The 20,558-nt window shown below is 37.0% G+C and overlaps 1 protein-coding gene across 1 annotated transcript; it reads right to left on the reverse strand.

The window, feature by feature from the left end:
* Nucleotides 1-353: 353 nt before the first annotated feature.
* LOC148302507 (uncharacterized) lies at nucleotides 354-20,237 on the reverse strand. The gene is made up of 15 exons (XM_088271451.1): nucleotides 19,858-20,237; nucleotides 17,966-18,103; nucleotides 16,686-16,773; nucleotides 16,091-16,197; nucleotides 13,715-13,844; nucleotides 13,255-13,382; nucleotides 11,519-11,701; nucleotides 11,282-11,425; nucleotides 10,963-11,152; nucleotides 10,139-10,316; nucleotides 8,355-8,548; nucleotides 7,234-7,445; nucleotides 5,879-6,151; nucleotides 4,690-4,776; nucleotides 354-2,902 (listed from the first exon to the last, which is right to left on the reverse strand). The coding sequence occupies exons 1-15, from the start codon at nucleotides 19,981-19,983 to the stop codon at nucleotides 2,780-2,782; spliced, it is 2,301 nt and encodes a 766-aa protein (XP_088127577.1). The 5' UTR covers nucleotides 19,984-20,237; the 3' UTR covers nucleotides 354-2,779.
* Nucleotides 20,238-20,558: the final 321 nt, after the last annotated feature.

Here is a 20,558-nt window from a genome sequence, read left to right on the forward strand (position 1 = left end):
AAAATGATTGTAATACATATTTAGGATAAGTTTATTTCGTAAGAAAGCGGAATATATTTCTACATTCTTCATTATTTAGAACATTAATATCACGTGTATCTAAAACTTACCAAGTAGAAGTGTGCTTAACCAAAAATATTTAAAAACAAAAACTTCTTCGGAGATGTTACTTTAATATTTTATAACAGAAACTTTAAAAAAATGTGTTGCAAGTAAAATTAATAAAATTACAATGTTTACGTGTAAATACTGCACAATTTTTATAATTCGCAGTGTGTTTTCAGATGTATAATCATTTCCGGTATAAAAAAAAATATTTCTTAATACTATGCACAATAAATTTTTTATAAATATTTTTGGTTGGACCTTGTAATAAATTGACTTAGGGCGCTTGTCCACTACCCGGAATTACGCGGAATTTTACCATCCAACACGGTCAGTTAGCTTTTTTATAACGATGATTGGCTTGGATTGGCTTGTGCTTTTGTGCATCTTTCTTTGAATCGGAGCTCTTGATCGGTGCGTGAACACTTTGCGCGTAAATTTGATCACACTAAACTGTCGTAGTCGTTTTCATTTTTCAAAACCGGACTGCCGGACGGTAAAATCCCGTGTAGTGGACAAACGCCCTTAGAGCACACTTCTACTCTCAAAATAAAATATCAACTAATTCATGAAAACTTTAGTCCTAAGTAAGGCATCCTAATTTACCTACAAATGAGTTTAATTGTTTATTAGAATAGTGATATAAAAATTAATTTTAAAAAATGCGGTGAATAATTGCAATTTAAATTTTAATTTAAAATTCATAATAAAAATACTATGCACTTACATGAATTTACATATATTTTGGTTATTGCACGTAAAAATAAGTTTGATCCATAGTGCAGTGGCTAGCGTGTTTGCTACCGTGCTAGAGATCCCAGATTCAATTCCTAGGGGGTAAAAATAAATGAGTGATTTTTCACTCTAATATTTATTCAATATCACCCCGAACAGCAGGACTGATCAGCCTACCTTCTTGCGATGAGATACCAAGAAAGCACTGCGTCGATACGATGCAGTGCCCTATGCACCATACGGTATAGATAAGGGTTAGAAAAATAATAAAAATAAGTAGATTTGCCTTGATAAGTAAGATTTGAGAGCTGTTCATGTCACTTTACAAAAACATCTTAGATTTTATGAGGGGTTTTGGGCAATAGCATAAATTTAATAGCAAAATTATAAATGATTTTTAGAAATAGTGGTATTTACCAAGTAAAAATTAAATTAAAAATGTATGATAGATTAATGAAATTATAAATACTTGTATAAAAATTATTTTAACTCCGCCGTAATCGTGCCTGGCACATCACGCAGATAGTTTGCGTCAGGGAATAGCACCATGTAATCTGGTACCCGTATATTATTTTAGCAATCTAAATATCACTAAGGTGTGCCAACTGTTAAAACATATAATGAAATACGTATATATTTGGCGGTCGAAAATGATAAATTGGCAACCATTGTGCCCATTATTGCTTTTTGTATCTCAGTTTAGAGCTGACAGGTATAACTGCCATCGGAACGGTAGTGTATAAAGGGATCACTCGATGACAAGGTATAAGTTCCGTAAATGCGCCAACTCCATATCCCGATTGTATATATTGTCTTTATAAAATAAAGCTACTTTGTTTTTAACCACTTTTTATTGGTACCTTTCTCCGACCAGTTTTGACAAAAACCTTGTCATCACCAGGGCTAAACATGTACACGTTTAACTGATGATGACAAGGTTCTTGTCGAAACCCGTTGGAGAAAGGTTCCAAAAAACGAGGTTAAAAACAAAGTAGTTTTATTTTGTAATGTTTATAAAATGTGCCACAAGGCATCTGCGAAAAACATTCAAGTATATTTTGTCTAATCAAATATTGAAAATTATTATAAACCTCTCATAACGAGCATAATTTGTTCCAGAATCCTATTCCTTAAGCGAAACATTTTTTGTTTTGTTTGACGCAGAATCCCCAGCTCACAAGTGAATGTTGTGAAAAAGGGAATTGTCCTACCCCTGTAACTCGTTATGCGAAATGTCGCTGGTTAAGAGAGCAACTTTTAATTTTGTTTTTACTTGTTATAAGAGGTTCCACTGTATTATTATGGCTTGATATTGCACTTTCAGAATCATTCTATGCAAAGTTTTAAAGAACAGTTCATTGATAAGATTAAACTCACGGTGAATTGTGACCATTTTCTAAACCATTTTGCAGGAGTGAGTTTTATATCTAAATTTATAATTTTTACAATATCATATACTAAAGTTTATAGTCTGTTAATCCAAACAAAGATATTATGTAATTTTAAATTTTCCTTTAGTGTTTTACTCTTTAATTTTGAATTAATGAACTTACTTTTACAGTGTTTTTCTCTCATTACAGTAATTGTTCGGCTATCCAAATTTAAAACACAGTCAGGGACATTTTTTTTGTAGCAGGTTTTTTTTGCATTTTTGGACTAAGTAGACTCTACTTAGTCCATAAATGCAAAAAAAAACCTACTGCAAAAAAAATGTCCCTTACTGTGTTTTAAATTTGGACAGCCGTGTTGATGTCACCACAAATTCTATTTCTTTTTTTAGAGCATTTGAATTATAGGCATGACGCAACATCTTGTTAATATTCTCCAGGAGATAATAAGCGCGATGAGATGGTGTTGCGTGAGATACCGTCTGAAATCAATCTAGTATCATTGTATTTACACTTTGTACAGTGGGGCGGGTTGTGACTAGCGGCGGCACTCAGTGGTGAAGATACATGGGGTGGGAGGGCTGGAGGATGATCCGGTGGGCAATGTTGCCAACAGACACGGCCGACAGTTCGTGTTGCTGCAGGCCTCCGACGGCTACGTGCGCCGGTTGAACCTGGAAGAAATGCGGTATTAGTCAAATGAATCCTGCTGGTAGTTGGACGGCGGGTGAGGGAGTGTTAACCGATATGTAAAGCATGTAGGCCAACATAAATTAGACAGAGCGTTTATTGTTCACGCAAATACTATATCTCTGAATAAAAAAAGCGATAGAATCCTGAAAGTTATTTTGGCCAAACTATACAAAGTTCCATCGATAGTGTAGTGGTTAGCGCGCAAGGCTACCATGCTGGAGGTCCCGGGTTCGATTCCCAAGAGGGTCAAAATAAATATTAGTGATTTTTCAGTCTAATATTTATTTAATATGACCCTGGACTGGTACCTGAAGCGGAAGGCTGATCACCTTTCCTTTGTGTTGCTTCTATACGATGCAGTGCCCTATGCACCATTGGGGTGCGGATAAGGGTTAGAAGAAGAAGAAGAATACAAAGTTAGTAAAAATACAAGACCACGTTACTTTCTTCATCTTTACTAGGCTCAACATAATTTTCACCACATTTTAAACTTTCAACATTTTAATCCTTCATCCGATTTGCGTGCACCACATATGGGCAATTTGCCCGTGCCTTGTATGGGCACCCCGGTGAAGAAATAGCTCAAACTGATTTTATCATATTATTTTATGAGATATTTGATTTTTTCTCGCAGGGTGACTATATTTATGGACTGTAGATGACTGTTTGATGAACAGAAAAGGATTCATAAAGGCTTTTGTTTGGAGTGTTTTGTTGTATGGGTGTGAAACCTGGACCATCCAAAAGTACGAAAAAGACCGGCTTGAAGCATTTGAGATGTGGGTTTGGAGGAAGATGACCAAAACATCATGGGTCGTAAGGAAGTCCAAAGAAAAGGTGTTGCAGGACGTAAAAGAAAGAAGAGAGCTTATAAATCATATTTTGAAGAGGAAGGCCAAGCTAATAGGGCACTCAATTAGACATAGCACCTTTCTTAGCAACATCTTCGAAGGAAGAATCTTGGGAAAACGAACAAGAGGCCGCCCAAGAACTTCATACTTCCAGGATTTGAAGCGGCTCATGGACGTCTCCTCCTATTCGCAGCTCAAGAGGATGGCGACTGACAGAGACAAGTGGCTGACACAACAAGGCGCTGCCTTTAGAAGATGATGATGAGATGACTGTTGCACAATGTCAGTATTATTTTGCATATTTCGAACATATCTTAATATCATATATTTGACATTTAAAGTGCTCTTTTTCCAAATATGAGTTTTATTCAAACTCATCGTCAAAGGGTGAATACCAAATGTTCAATTCATTTTAAGTTGTAACTAGTATTCAAAAGCATTGGCTAACATGTGAAGCCATAGAAAGCCATAGTGAAAACATGGCATAGTTTGCGTTATGTACAAATACTGCAAATATAGATTTTTGCCTAGTACCTCTTCGACGCACGCAAAGCTTTATTTGATTTAGGAGATCAGGATTGTCCAAAAAATTGTTAAGAATTTTATATAACAGGACCAAATCAGTAATTACCTTTCTATCACTAAGATTTATTGAACAAACATTTCTCTCCATTACGCATTTAAATACATTGACAATTTTCACACATTTTGACACATGGTATTGCCATAACTATTACAGTTACCAAAGGATACTACTTAAATTGTTAATAAAGAAAGAACCAGGCAGCCATAAATTAAGCAGGCAGCCAATATTTTATCATCTGGCAACATCTGTCGCTGCCAAAATGTACTCACAGTTCCAAAATTTTAAATAAGATAGAGATAGGATGATAAGAGATAGGTTGTTAGGTATTCACCTGCACTATGTTGGGTATCTGCACGGGTTGGCACGCTGAGGCGGCTACATGGACTTGTTGCTGCTGGACCTGGTGTACCCCCACAGCCTGCAATCAACCAAAAATCATTGAGTCATTTCAACACCGAGTACTGAATAAATTTTATCACTTAAACCAACGACATAAGAATGATGAAGGTCATCTTCTCCTCCTTTAGTCTTCTGTCCTCCACTGCTGGATACAGGCCTTTTCCGTATCCTTCCTTTTTATGGTCTGCTGTTGCTTGCAGCCAATTTTTATCCCCCACAGTGGCTATGTCGTCAGACCATCTTTTTTGAGGTCTTCCGACACCTCTTTTATTCTCCCAAGGTCACCTTGTGGGGTTCTGTCTTGCAGCATGTCCCGCCCATTGCCACTTTAGTCTTGCTACGCGATCTATGATATTGGCTATTCTGGCTCTGCTCCTAATTTCTTTATTTCTTGTTTTTTTTTTCTTTTAGGCTTATACCAAGCATGGATCTTTCCATGGATTGCTGTGTGCATTTGAGCTTCGCTGCATTTCTTTTTGTCAGTGCCATATTCTCTAATGCATATCGCTCACTCCTTTCAAGAACGTCATAAATCAAAAATCGTCATTTTTCAGTTGTGCATGTTTTCGGAATGCCCAGAAAATGTACTATATCCCAGCAAAAGAGGCATATTTTTAGCTTAATATTTACCCGCTATAGGGCAGAAAGTGTTGTTTTTGCAATTTGAAGAAAAGGTTTTGTTTGATTATTTAAAAAAAATAAAATAGTTATTTTTCAAATGGAGAAAAAACCTTCAGGTTTAACCTAAAAAGATCTGTTGCACAGTAAAAAGTTTAATAAGTGGCTTGATATTCATTTTTAATAAATTGTATTATATTTATTAACATTAAAAACGTTCTCCTGAAAAATCAACTTTTTTGATTTATGACGTTCTTGAAAGGAGTGAGCGATATGTAGTCACTACATACAGTATACATAAATATTTGAATGTATACAGTATATATGAAGGTTATAAGTCCAGTAAATGGTCACAGACCTTCAGACAGACCAAACCAAGTCTTTATGTAATCTGTTGAAATATCTATAAACTACTGAGTACAGTGTTCATTCATGTCTACCTTCATAAATTCACAAGCAACATTTCAAAAAAACCACTAAATCATGAACGTTTTGTTACATACATGTATCTGTATAGGTTGGTGCGTCGCCACGTGTTGCGGGTGAATCTGTATGGTCTGCACTTGCAGCTGCTGCTGCGGCTGTTGCTGCTGCACCAACTGCTGCTGCAGCTGGTGTTGCTGTTGCTGTATGGCCTGCTGCTGCGCCTGCTGCTGGGCCTGCTGCTGCGCCTGCTGCTGGGCCTGTTGCTGCTGCGCTTGTTGCTGCTGCTGTTGCTGTTGCTGCTGCGACTGATTCTGCTGCGACTGCTGCACTTGGATGCTCGTAACGCCCGTCTGCAATAGTGAAATTGTTATATTACCTCCAGATAGTTTGAATTCACCCCTTCACACAACTTGAGTGGGGATGTTATATGTACAAGTAATGGGCTAAGTCCGCCTTCGTGGTGTAATGGTTTGCATGCTGTTGTAGTGATTGTGCTGACGAAGAGACGGGTACGTCTCCAAACCGGTAGACATAAAAGTCTTGGTGAGTTACACTAATATTACTAACATTTTGTAAAAAAATATGAAAGTAAAAATGACTAACCACAAAGTAAATGCTATAAATATTAATAATATTGAGAATATAGAAATTCCGAAATAGTTAATGCCTCCGCTTCCGTAGTGTAATGGTCAGCATGCTCAGATACCGTTCTGGAGATCCCGGGTTCAATTCCCAGGAAGAGGTCAAATAAATATAAGTAATTTATTCACTCTTAAATTTATGCAATATTACCCCGGACTGGTACCTGAAATGGAGGGCTGATCACCTTCCCTTCATATGTTAACGATATAGATAACACTGCATTTATATGATGCAGTGCCCTAATGGAGGGTATGACCGAGGGGACAAACTCTAGGGGACGCCCAGGCCGAGAGTACCTGGAGGACCTGTTGGCGGACGTGCGCTGCTCATCATACGCACATTTCAAAAGAGCCGCACAAGACAGGGAAGAATGGAAGAGAAAAACAGAGGAAATTGCTGCAAACCAATCCTAGGATTGAAACCAGAGAGAGAGTGCCCTATGCGCCATTGGGGTGGGGATAAGGGTTTGAAGATATTAGTTACTTACAACCCGCACCCAATGGTGCATAGGGCACTGCATCAAATCGACGCAGTGTTATCTTGATCATTACTTACATGAAGGCAAGGTCAGCACTCTTGCGCTTCAGGAACCAGTCCAGGGTAATATTAAATAAATATTAGTGTAAAATCACTAATATTTATTTTTGCCCCCCCCTGGGAATCGAACCCGGGACCTCCAGCATGGTAGCTAAACACGCTGACCATTAAACCACGGAGGCGGACATAATAATATCATAATTGAAGATATAGAAATATGTTTAGTTGTGAGTGAGGGAGTGTGTGGAGGTACCGTGTTGAGCAAGCCGTGCGAAGCCATGTGCTTCTTGAGGTTCTGGCCCTGGGTGTAGGTCTTGGGGCACAGGGAGCAGGCGAAGCCCTTGGCCTGCGCCTGCTGCCGCCCGCCCGGCGCACCGCGCGCCGCCTCCGCCGCTTCCGCCGCCTCCACCTCCAGCTTGGTGTGCGTGCGCAGGTGCTTCTTGTACGAGCCTGACTCCACGTAGCCTGGAAACGTACTGCAGTCAGAATACCTGGCATGCTACAAGGTGTGTTCCTAGCAAGTGTTGATAGCATCTCGGACAAAAGTGTTTACATTTAGAATATAACTTGGTCTACAGAAATACTTGTTCACAAATCTGGGTCATCTCCAATTATAGGAGTTATTTTTCATATTATTATATCTTCTTCTTCTTCATCTTCTTGCTCAATGCTGAGCGTCGTGCATTATTATATATTCTCACCATAGATGAAGAGAATATGGAAGTCTGGACATTTACGGGGCTTACGACCATCATAGGCTGGTTTAAGTGATCACTTTACACACGTGTAACATTCACCAATTCTACCCATGATCGACAACCACACTACTCAAATTCTTGGAAGTTCTATATATCGGTAGTGTAAAGGCAAAGGGGTATATCTGTCTCAGACCAAATTTTACAGGAGAGCAAAAAAAAACTTGTGAAATTAAATAACTCATTTGTTTTATGTATTTTTATATGTACAAATCTTAATAAAACTAAATAAGTATTGCAACTACCGCTATATCCTTTTGCTAGATTATGGAATACACTATTTAAGACATTTTGTGGAACAAACATAGAATATTAAAAATTTGACAGATATACCCCTTTGCCATTGCACTAACGATATCCGATCCAATTTCGAAACATTGTACAAGAATCACTAGAATTTTCACTAGTGAAAATTCTAGTGATTCTTTGGCGAGATGAAGAAGTGATTTAGTGATTCTTTGATTATCGGTGAGACGAAGAAGCTAACTGGGGAGAATACACAAAATGTTGTGAATTAAATTAATTTGATCGGGCATAAAGACGCCGCTATATGGGCATGTATATGTGTGGGGGCACAGGACTAGTTGAGTGGAGGTAGAATGGTGTAGTTGGCAGTTACCTTTCCCGCAGGTGAGGCAGACGTACTTCTTCTCGCCGCTGTGGTGGCGCCGGTGCACGGCGAGGTAGGAGGCGGTGGAGAAGCGCTGGTTGCACTCGCCGCACGGGAACAGCTTCTCCCCCGTGTGCTTGGTCATGTGGATGCGCAGCTCCGTGCGGTTGGTGCAGCCCTTCGAGCAGATCGTGCAAGGGAACCTGACCCACATAACATACCGATTATCACTCTCATTTATTCCACCACACCCCTCTAAAACGTTTGATCACACAAAATAAATCTATTTTTAATTTAAGTTTTACTTAATAAATACATACCAGTTTCTTAAAATCTATTGTGACATGTGTTTTCATGCATTCCACATTATCACCGTACAGTGTATTTTTAGGATTTCTACATTATTATGGTTAAATTTGTGATCATTATCTATTGAATGGTTAGCGAATTCGAAAAATTATTATTTTCAACCTTCAATTTATAATATTTTCCACTTTCAACATTATCTTCAACCTTCAACGTCCCAAGGACCCAACTCTAAAATTTAGAATTAGCTTCACATACAGTGTTTGAAAATGATGCGGAATGCATTGAAACACAATGCATTCCGCATCATTTCCGTCACAATAAATTTGAAGAAATAGTGGTATTTACCAATTAAAACTTTTAAAGATTTTACTACAAAGTGACTGCCCAATCAATTAATCAAAATAAATATGTTTATTGCACATTTGTACAAGAACAAATGACAATTACAATACAGAAACACGCAGAGACATCCTTAGGAATAAATATGATATGGTAATTGATACAGTAAAATTCTTATACTATATCATTACACGTGTTTCAGTGCACTCAATATCTTTTTAAAACACAGATCTGGAGCCAAGTGCGTTAAACCATGTGTTGCATATATCGCTCATTTGCAACTAGTCACGACTCGAGATTTGTAATTTTTCAGAAGACGCATTTGAAGTGCTACAATTTTGCTAGGTAGTCATGCCCCTATAAAATATTAAAATATTCTACAGTAATTTGAATGTAGTCTTGGTAATATGAAAACATACAAAAAAAATGTTTTCTTCTTAATAAGCGATGGATAGACAATTTAGGGTTTCACACAATTTATTGTTATATGTATATATATTACATTTTGATTAAAGTTGTAAAATGATCCAGAGATCAGGCTTAACGTTATGAAAAGTGAGAAAATTCATGACAATCAAGACCCTGTCATAACAACATGAATTCAGAAACAGTTACACTGCAAAAAGGGTTCCCAGTAATAAGGACAAATAGTACTTAATTAGTTATAATTAAGTACTTAATTATAATTAAGTACTTAATTATAATTAAGTACTTAATTATAATTAAGTACTTAATTAGTAGTTATGAGAAAGTAAAAATTACCAACCACACTGATTGTTTTGGCGTGATCAGGTCACCAACCTAGAGGTCCTCCGACGGATGAATACCAATAAGGAACTCCTAACATCCATCAAGCAGAGAAAGCTGATGTACTTCGGACACGTCATGAGAAATGAAAAATATCATCTTCTCCACCTAATCATACAAGGAAAGACTGAGGGGCGAAAAACCTACGACAATGGTTTGGCAGAAGCACCAAATCTCTGTTCCGAGCTGCAGCATCAAAAGTGAAGATAGCCATGATGATCGCCGATCTTCATTAGAAGTGGCACAGAAAGAAGAAGAATACAAATAAAAATTTCAAATGCATTTGATGGAATTTGGCCCTCGTGAGACCTATGGGGATGGAGATGTTGGGGGCTTACTTCTTGATGCCGGTGTGCGTGACCATGTGGTTGTTGCGGGCGGAGGAAGTGGTGAAGCGCGCGTCGCACAGCTTGCAGGGGTAGGGCTTCTCGCCCGTGTGCGTGCGCTGGTGGTAGATGAGCGCCGACTGCTGCGCGAAGCAGCGGGTGCAGTACGAGCACTCGTAAGGTTTCTCCCCTGAGGAACCAAACATCAACTTTACAATCTTGGAAACTAGACCAGAACTTGCTACCATGGGGGATGATCCACTAATGATGTTAAATAAAAAAAATCCTAAAAATTGGATGTTTAGGATTTTTTTTATTAGTTTCTATGTAAAATAAATATGTAAGTATTGTATTTACTATTTGTCCACCTCCGTGGTGTAATGGTTTCGTGTTTAAATACCGTGCTGGAAGTCCCGAATCCAATTCCCAGGGAGGGGGGACAAATCTGGATTATTATTTATTTTTTTACATTCTTTTTTTGCAATTATTTTTAACACAATGAAAGAACATAACCCTATTATGTCACTGTCATTGTCCATCAATTTTTGGCATAGGTGTGTTTAACATTTACAGAGAGTAAAATTTTGTCATGGTTTTTGGCATTTAAAGAAAAAAATATGCATATAAATCCTGACATCTCAACATAGATGAAGAAGAATATGGAAGTCTGGGCATTTACGGGGCTTACAACTGTCAAAGCCAAGCCTATGACAGTCGTAAACCCTGTAAATATCCAGACTTCTACATTCTTCTTCATCCATGTTGAGATTTGATTATCTACCGACTACCCTCATCTCAGTTTGAGGGTAGTCGGTTTGAGGGTAGTAAGTACTCACCTGTGTGCACGCGCATGTGAGCCGTCAGCTTGGACACCTCAAAGAAGGCCTTCTCGCAGACGGAGCAGATGTGGTCCCGGATGCCGCGGTGCTTCTTGATGTGCTGGCACAGGGTGGAGTGGCGCCGGAAGGTCTTGCTGCACTCCCCGCACGTCAGCGGCTTCTCCCCCGTGTGCAGACGGATGTGCACCTGCCGGATTATACTCGAACATGATAATAATGCAGACACACAATGTTGGCAGTACAACCAACACCAACATGTCGGTTCGCCAGTAAGGAAACTCTTCTGCAGGAGAGTGATCTCGCCCAGACAGCTTACCTTGAGGTCGGTGGTGTTGTAGAAGGTCTTGCCGCACTCGTTGCAAGCGTACGGCTTCTCCCCCCGGTGCCGGGCGAGGTGAGCTTGCAGCGCGTAGTTGCTGATGAAACTCTTCTCACATATTGTACACGGGTGGGTCTTTTGCTGCACGAAAAAAAATACAAATAGTAAAAAGTTCTCCAATTCAAAATAGAACGGATTGTTCTGTAACAAGACGGGTGGACGGGGGACACTGACCTCGAAGTGCGTCTGCCTGTGCCGGTAAAGGATGGTCTTGGTCTTGAAGACGCGGTGGCAGATGGTGCAGGTGGGCTGGCGCTGCGGCCTCTCCTCGTGGGTCTTCATGTGCAGGCGCAGCATGCCCGGCCCCTTGAAGGATCGCTGGCACACGGGACACGTGGGGGGCTTCTTGCAGTTGGCCTGACACCAACAAACACTTATATTATTAATTTTTTCGGCATTCACTTTGTGGTAAGACATGATTAAATTGTAAATAAAATCACTCGTTTTTTGCCACTTGAGTTATTTCGTCCGCCTCTATAGTGTAATAGTCAGCACGCTCGGCTACCATAGTGGAGGTCCCAGGTTCAATTTCCAGGGGGGATCAAATAAATATAAGTGATTGTTTTCACTCTAATATTGATTCAATGGTACCTGAAGCGCAGGAGTGATCGCCTTGCCTTCGTGTAAGTAAAGATCAAGATATCACTATGTCAATATGATGCAGTGCTCTATGCACCATTGGGTGGGGTTAAGGGTTAGAAAAAAAAAGTATTTTTATTTTCAATTTAACAAACACTTATATATAGCATCAAGTGTATTCTTAAAATGTGTTAATCCTGTTTTTCAAATCAGTTATGACATCACACTTTTGAAATTGAAATTGAAATTATGACATTTATTTACCTTTACTTTGTATTGCATTAAAGATATATCGACGTGCCCTACGTAAAGTGCTCTAACTACATTTTTGTCAATTTTGAGATATTTGGTGTATGACCGTCCTGACCGAACTGGCCGTCGTCTAGAAATATAAACAAACAAAAAATGTATATAAAATAAATTACACCTAGTTTTTAGGCGTATAAGACGCTATCTACATCGAATTTTTTAAATGAACTGAACTCCTATAACGCTAACAACTTAATTTTGACGAAGCATAATGTTTCAAAACGATTTAATACATTATTTTTCGTGTTTTTGAATACATAATACTAGTTTAGAAATTCAGATAAAATCGATAATTAATAAAAAACGTTGAAAAAATCTTCTAAGCTCTCTCCTGTAAAGTAACAGATTTGCAGAGTACTTTACGTAGGGGCTGGACAAACCATTAAGTTAATAAACTACCTTTTTTATTTAAGTTTTATTTGGTAAATACCACTAATTCTCAAAGTCTATTGTGACACGTGTTTCGATGCATTCCGCGTCATTTTCAAACACCGTAAAGAAATAGTGATATTTTTTACCAAGTAAAAGATAAATTCAAAATGGATAGATATTACGATAAAGTGACTGCCGAATATCAATTCCATATTAATTTAATTGTAATGAAATAATAAATTATCTTTACATTTTTGACACGTCAACATAAAATGAAGAATGTCTGGGTATTAATAGGGCTTACGACCTGTCATACGCTAGTTAAGTGATCACATTACTATTCGTTCATGATTGACAACTGCGCTAACTTTTTGGAACTACGTAAAACCCATGGTACATAGAAACCCAGATTTGTGAAGAATTATTTGGACACACTCAAAATGTTGAGAATAAATTATCCGTTTAAGCTTTAAAGAAGACGATAAACGCTATCATAAATCTGGCCAAACTAATAATGGAATAGGTCAAAACAGAATCTTTATCAGTCGCCGTATTTAAAAGGTACATGAGATTTGTTTTCTTAGAACGTGGTTCCTGAGTGATGAGAGAAAATGAAGATGTTGAAATGGATGCAGACGGAGGGAACGTACCTTGATCCAGTTGGAGTGCAGTCGCATGTGAGACTTGAGCATCTTGGCGTGCTTGAACTCCCTCTGGCACAAGTTGCAGATGTGTCTCCCGGGAGTCACGGAGTTGGAGGCCTGGAATGTAGCCAATTCTGGAAAACAATATCGCACCATATTTAGTTATTAATTAAAATTTTCCATCAAATTTGAGTTTTTTTTAGACAAATATCTTCATTTTTTTTTCTGGCTCCATCCCAACTTATCGTCTTTGTAGACTGATAGGGGTCAGCTCTCATCCTCAGGTTGTAGGTCCTTCTATCATATACAACGTAGCCTACGCCATGCCTTTAAATCATGTTATCTTTCTGTAGCATCCATGGATGTTTTGGTCTTCCTCTAGATGTCTTTTGTTTTGTAGCCTAACATCAATGTTAACAAACACATTAAACTTCAAGAATTGTGAATTAAAGGAGTAATTACTCACCTAAGAAATCGTCTTCATCTCCATCGCTAGCTGGTTGCTCTTTGACTTGAATACCGGTATCTGAGTCCATAGATCTATCGCTCAATTTGCCTAATAAATCTTTTTCAACTTTCGGCTCATTTGGGTCATCCTGCAACAACAAAAAAGGTTTCAAAATGAAACTGAGGTAGATACAACCGAGAGGTAGATATAACCGAGAGGTAGATACAACCGAGAGGTAGATACAACCGAGGTAGATACAACCCAGAGGCAGAACTGTTCTGTGCGACTGTCAACAAAATGAGAGCCGCTATACGGCTGTCCAAATTCAAAACACAGTAAGGGACATTTTTTTGTAGTACGTGTTTTTTTTGCATTTTGGACTAAGTAGATTCTATTTAGTTCAAAAATGCAAAAAAACGTACTACAAAAAAATGTCCCTTACTGTGTTTTAAGTTTGGATAGCCGTATATTGACAACTAATTCCCAATACAAAAATATGATTTATATATTAAATGTGGAGGTCCTCAACAAAACGTTACATTTCCAATATGAACGGTTTTCAGTAATCAGGAATTTTAGCTAGTAAAATTGTAACATTTTGGTGCAATTTAATGATTTCATATTGGTTTAACAGAGGATTGGTCACGTTTCGTCGCAACTTCAATTATGATTTCGATAGAGTACAGTAAACAGAACAGATTGCATTTAAAGGATTTTTTGTGCAATTGTATTGAAAATGTAACTTTTTGGTGAGTACCTCCACAAATGTTAAAAACAAAGACTGATTTTTTAGTCTACTAAACTATATTTCATTGTTCAAAAACACATAAAAATAAATTTGTGACATTGTTTTATCTTGTAATGGCAATTTCAAACGAATGTAATTAATTTGAAAATGCCATTACAAGGCGAAACATTGTCAGAAATTTATTTTTATGTGTTTTTCAACAATGAAATACAGTTTAGTAGAATCGAAAAAAATTAGTGTTTGATTTTAACATTTCATATATAAATTAAAATCTAGTTCTAGAAATGAAAAACTAAATCTATAAATATAAAAATATGATTTTGAGGCTGAAAGTGTTGCAGAAAAGTGTGTGTGTTGCAGAAAAGTGAAAGTGTTGCAGAAATAAAAAATATTTTTATTTCTGCTTTCGACTATACATTTATTTATATGACAACTTTTACATATTTAGAACATTTTAAGAGTTTCATTAGTTGCATTAAGCCACCTTGTGTGTTTTGTCAGTGGAGTTCTTTGTCAATACATTTTTTATGGTTTCTAACAATTTAATTTTATACACACAAAAAAAAGAGAGAAAAATGAAGAATATAAACATTTTACAATTTTCATAAAATTATCTCTTGATCATTTACCCATTCCTTTATTTAGCCTTTGTTCCATATTTTATTTTGACCTCTAACATCCGTCGGCAACAAATTAAAAATCGGGTCGATCAAAAATCGCATGTGTTAGACATTTTGTGTAGTTTTGAGTGTGTAAATGGTGCTATGGTGGTGGAGGTAGTATTGTTTGCATGCTGTGTTAGTGATTGTCCTGACGAAGAGACGGGTACGTCTCGAAGCCGGTAGACATAAAAATCTCGATGAGTGGTTATGTACTAATTTTATTAACATTTTTGTAAAAAAATAAATAAATAAAAATGACTAACCACAAAGTAAATGCTTTTAATATTAATAATATTGAGAAAATTAAAAATGTTCGGAACGATATATTGCAGTGTTGGACTCCCATATTTACTGTTAATTCTTGGGACTATTAAACCTTGGTTATGTGTAAATCGTGTATCATGGTTGTGTACTAAAGGATTTCGATTTTTTGTCTAGTTTGTCGTTCAACGATGATACCGCTACTACTACTACCATCACGCCGTTTCTCCGCAGGGGTAGGCAAAGAGGATGGAACACCACACTCTTCTGTCCTGACATACACTCCTCGCCTCCTTCACATCCATACATCTAGTCATACATGCCCTCCGATTACGCAGACTTTTGACACCGCCAGATTTTAGGTTCTGATTGATCTGATCGTGCCAAGTCTTTTTCGGTCGCCCTCGTTCTGTTTTCCCTCTCACAATCGCCACATATATTTTCTTAGTCATTCTCTCGTTATCCATTCGCTCCACATGTCCATACCACCGCAAAGAACTCTTCCTAATCTTTTCAATTATTCCTCGTTCAGCCTTACATTCCTTTCTTATATCCTCGTTTTTAATTCTGTCATACAATGATTTTCCACACATTCGTCTGAGGGAGCGCATTTCAACAGCGTTCACTCTGCTTTCATCCTTCCTTTGCCAGTTCCATGTTTCGCTTCCATACATTAGTGATACGATGACACTCATCCACAATATTCCACTACAAGCTTGTTACCTGAACGGTGGAGGTGTTCCCGTCCGCAGAATGGTTGGAGGTGGTAATGTAGAAGGCTTCCAGTGGTGGACCCGAACCGGATGAGTCGTGGGAGTTTTGCGAATTAGCTACAATTCAAGAATATCAAAGATTTCATTAAGAGCGCAAGAATAAGCTTATATAAAAATTTACAGCATTTTGAGTGTGTCCAAATACTTGTTCACAAAATCTGGATTATCTCCAATTACAGGAGTTATTTTCATTTTATTTTTTGACATCTCATCAAAGATGAAGAAGAATAATACTAATATAAGAGTTTCTGCTTAATAAAAAGCTTCTTTACATCTCACCAATAGATATCTCAAGTGAAGTTCTAGTGATTCAAGAACAAGGTTTCTAAATTGGTTCATATATATAGAACTTACAAGACTTTGAATAGTGTGGTTGTCAATAATGGGTAGAATTGGTGAATGTTACACGTGTGTAAACTGATCACTTAAACCAGCCTATGACAGTCGTCAGCCCCGTAAATGCCCAGACTTCCATATTCTTCTTCATCTTTGATGAGATGTCAAAAAATTAAAATAAAAATTGATTAGGACAGAAAAGGACTTACTATCAATATAGGAGAATTGTACATCATTTTCTGGAGTGATGATTTCTTGGATAGTAATCTCATTCTCCGTGGCAGGTTTGGCTAGCGACTGCAAATAAAAATCTAATGGTAAATTCATATGGAATTACCGGATGACAAAAAAAAAATTTTTTTAAGGGTTATACATAATTTATAAATTAACCCTTTGCACTAGACTTTTTTTTGTATGACATACCAGTAACTCGAGTGTACTTTTTTGCAAATTTCCACAAAATAGTTGATTTTAGAAAAAAATACAAAATAACCTAGAAATAGGTATCATGCAGATTGACAGTAAAACCAATGGATAAGTGTTTAAAATGGTTTATAGAAGAAAAATAAAGATTTTTAATTAATGTTTCAATTAAATTAAATACCACTATTTCTTAAAATCTACTGTGACACATGTTTCGATGCATTCCGCATCATTTTCAAACACCGTATGCTGCAGAATGCATCGAAACACGTGTCACAGTGGATTTTAAGAAATAGTGGTATTTACTAAGTGAAACATGAATTAAAAATGGATAGATTTTACTACAAAGTGACTGCCGAATCAATTAATGAAAAATAAAGATAATTGGTTACTATTTTAAAATTTTATAGTTTTTCAATGTACGGTATCTAACAAAACAACCGCCCAAATGCATTCTAGGCTGCTCAGGACAAGTGTCACAAAACTCATAAGTCTCATAACTTTGCCCATTTTTGTCCCTTCATGAGCAAACCACACAGTCTCTTTTTGACCCTATACGCAAAACATGTAGTTTGCCATCCAGGCTGATCTTAGTTTAAGAAGTAGACAGCCTACTTGGAATCTGCCGAAAGTCCCCTATCAACTTATCTACTAAAGTTTTCACAAACTTGAAGTGACTCAATACTAGCAAGGACCTTGAGCAACTGGCGGGACAGAATTTTACCTGCGTTTTATTGTTTAAACAACATAACGGTACATAGTGGCGACATATATCGCCAACCCATTTACTGGGGAATTTACCATGTCGACATATTGTCGCCATTTCTGTGCAAAGGGTTAACGCATTGATCGCCAATAGGATTTTGGATTTTGGTTGGTTGGAAGATATTGCTTTTTAGTTCAATATTAGATTGATAAACAATTATTTAATTTGTTTTGAGGTATTTTTGGGGAGATTGAAAGCTCATATAACAAAAGTATTTTAATGTCAGTAAGAAGTACGAAGTCAGTAAATTTAATTGAATTATTATCTGTATTGATAAAGCATTCATAATTACCAAATTACCTTTTCAGGGTTTTGTTCGAGGAAGGCGTGAAGTTGAGAATCGGAACGTTCCACTTGCTGCTTGAAGGCGTAGCATCGCGACACTTGGTGAACGCATTGCAGACACAACTGCGAAGGCAATCCGTCCACATCCGAGACCTGCCAATTACACAAAACCGTGTTTCTTACATCACGCGAGTCATTCGCCTGTTAAATCAAATTTAAGATGGTCGCAAGTAAAAAAAAATTAAACCATCGCCTGTTCTTTACGTATTTTTTGTCATTGGTTTCAAATTTGCAAAAATAAAATGTCTAAAAATTATATCATAAATTTTAATTACACCTTAAACATTTTCATGACCATTTCCACTTTATATACTTGTCTGTAAAAATCAAATATTTTCATTCATTCATTTCAAACCCTTATCTGCACCCTAATGATGCATAGGGCACTGCATCATATAAACACAGTGTTATCTTGATCGTTAACACATGAAGGAAAGGTGATCAGCCCTCCGCTTCAGGAACAGTCCAGGGTAATATGGAATAAATATTAGAGTTAAAAAATCACTTATATTTATTTGACCCCCCTGGGAATCGAACCCGGGACCTCCAGAACGGTAGCCGAGTGTGCTGACCATTACACTACAGAGGCGTTCAAAAAAAAAATCAAATATTACGTGCCATTAACACATTGTTTGCGGAAAATGCTTAAAAGCGTCTTTCACCTACTGTTGGTAGAGATCGGGACACTTATAAGCGTTCTATTTGCTTAGTTTTGGTAAAGCGCGAGAAATGACAAAAAACATTGTACAAGTGGGAATTGGGTGTTGCGGTTACTTGTGATTAGTATACCGAGGGTCGGGCGGCAGACTGTCCGACTATAATTAGGGTCGGGGTTGATGAAAACTGCCCGACAACAATGTGTAAATAAAATTACTGTTTCAGAGAAAGGTTCGCAGATAAGTTATCCACAATGTGTGTAGGGCACCAGGGTTATCTTGTTTGATAACTTAACCGCTAATTATTGAAGGCAAGATGATGAAGATGAAGGCAACAACACTGCGGACTTCTACAGATTCTACGGAGTGAAAAATATTAAACGAAATACAAATGAAACAAAGAAGTTCAACGTTGAGGATATTAATGCTAAATAAAAAAACCAAATATAGGAGAAATAGAAGTTTGAAAAAAGAATACTACCAATAGCATGATACTTGATAAATACAAACAATTATTAAGAAAACAATATATTTGAAGAATTTCAGTAGATTTAAAATTAAAATGAACACCAAAAAAAATCCAAGGGCTACCCAGTATTAAATAATTAACTTTTTCATGTGAAAAATATTTTTCTAATCATAGTTTTCTAAGATTTAAAAAATACGGTAATTTTAGTTGCTAAGATGCTGTTGGGTGAGACAAATGGAGATGTGTCAAAAAAAATCAGAAGGAAATTCGCCCGTGGGTGGCGCCCGCTCGAAACATTCTCAATCAACATTATCAAACACATTTTCGTTTTTGTGTGGTTTCTCGGCTACTCCACATACTTGTAAAATACAACAATAATAAAAAGATAAAAATAAATATATATAAATCGAAACAAAATATCCGTAAAATACTTTGTACATAAAAAAAGGATATCATTTAAACCTGACATAACTGCACATAAAATTGTGTAACAATCTTTTCGTAAGGCAAAAGCAGCAATTCATTTTAATTTGACGTTTTCCAGTGAAGTTTTGACGTTTATCAAACAAACACAAGATTTTAGCAAATTATAAATGAAGACGAACTGATAAAAAATATAATACCGTCTTTCAAAGGCGTCTTTTGGCATAGGAAAGAGACATCACTATACGAACCCGATCCGACTAAACAATGTTTGCGACGCGAAATAAGCCATTATTTACCTGGATCGCAGCGCAGGACATGAGCATGTCGGCTATTAGTTCATTAAACAGCGGCCTCATGTCCTTTTTAACGAGCAAACAGGCCCTACAAATTTTGTCGAGCTGTAAATCGGTAGGAGTAGCCATCTTGGTCCGAAGGAACAACTTTACTCTGTCCCTGTTTCGTACGAACTTGGAAAAAAAGCAAACGCTCACATAGTCATTTTCATATTTTTCCGGTTGAGAAAACGATTCCCGCGAATACTATCGTTTAATTGCGAAGCTTTCTAATTAAAAGTTGAAACGAAACCTTTCACATAATCGAATTTCACATTTCGCAAAATAAAATGAAAATACGGAATTTGTCTATGCACAAAACATCAAAACAAGGGCAAAAATGTGATGAACGACTAGAAGCATTATGTCATGTCAGTGCCTCCTAGATATATAGCCGCGCGGAAGTACAAGGAAAAAAAGGGAGTTTTCTTGATAAAATAATTAAAAGTTGGATAATATAATTATAAATATTAAAATCATTTTCGTATCAATTTGATTTAAATACCTCATTCAAATTAATAACTAATCGGATCGGAGGAAACTCTCGTTTTATGTTTGGCAACAGTGTATCCACATTTCTTCTATTTCTGCCTTCCATTCCTACAAATGAATTCCCAACTTTAAGAATTTTCTAGATTAAAAAATTTAAATTCTCAGACTTTTCC

The sequence above is a fragment of the Brachycentrus maculatus genome, unplaced genomic scaffold (assembly GCF_059751285.1).
Source record: "Brachycentrus maculatus isolate JH-2025_06_01 unplaced genomic scaffold, ASM5975128v1 h1tg000442l, whole genome shotgun sequence".
Lineage (NCBI taxonomy): Eukaryota > Metazoa > Arthropoda > Insecta > Trichoptera > Brachycentridae > Brachycentrus > Brachycentrus maculatus.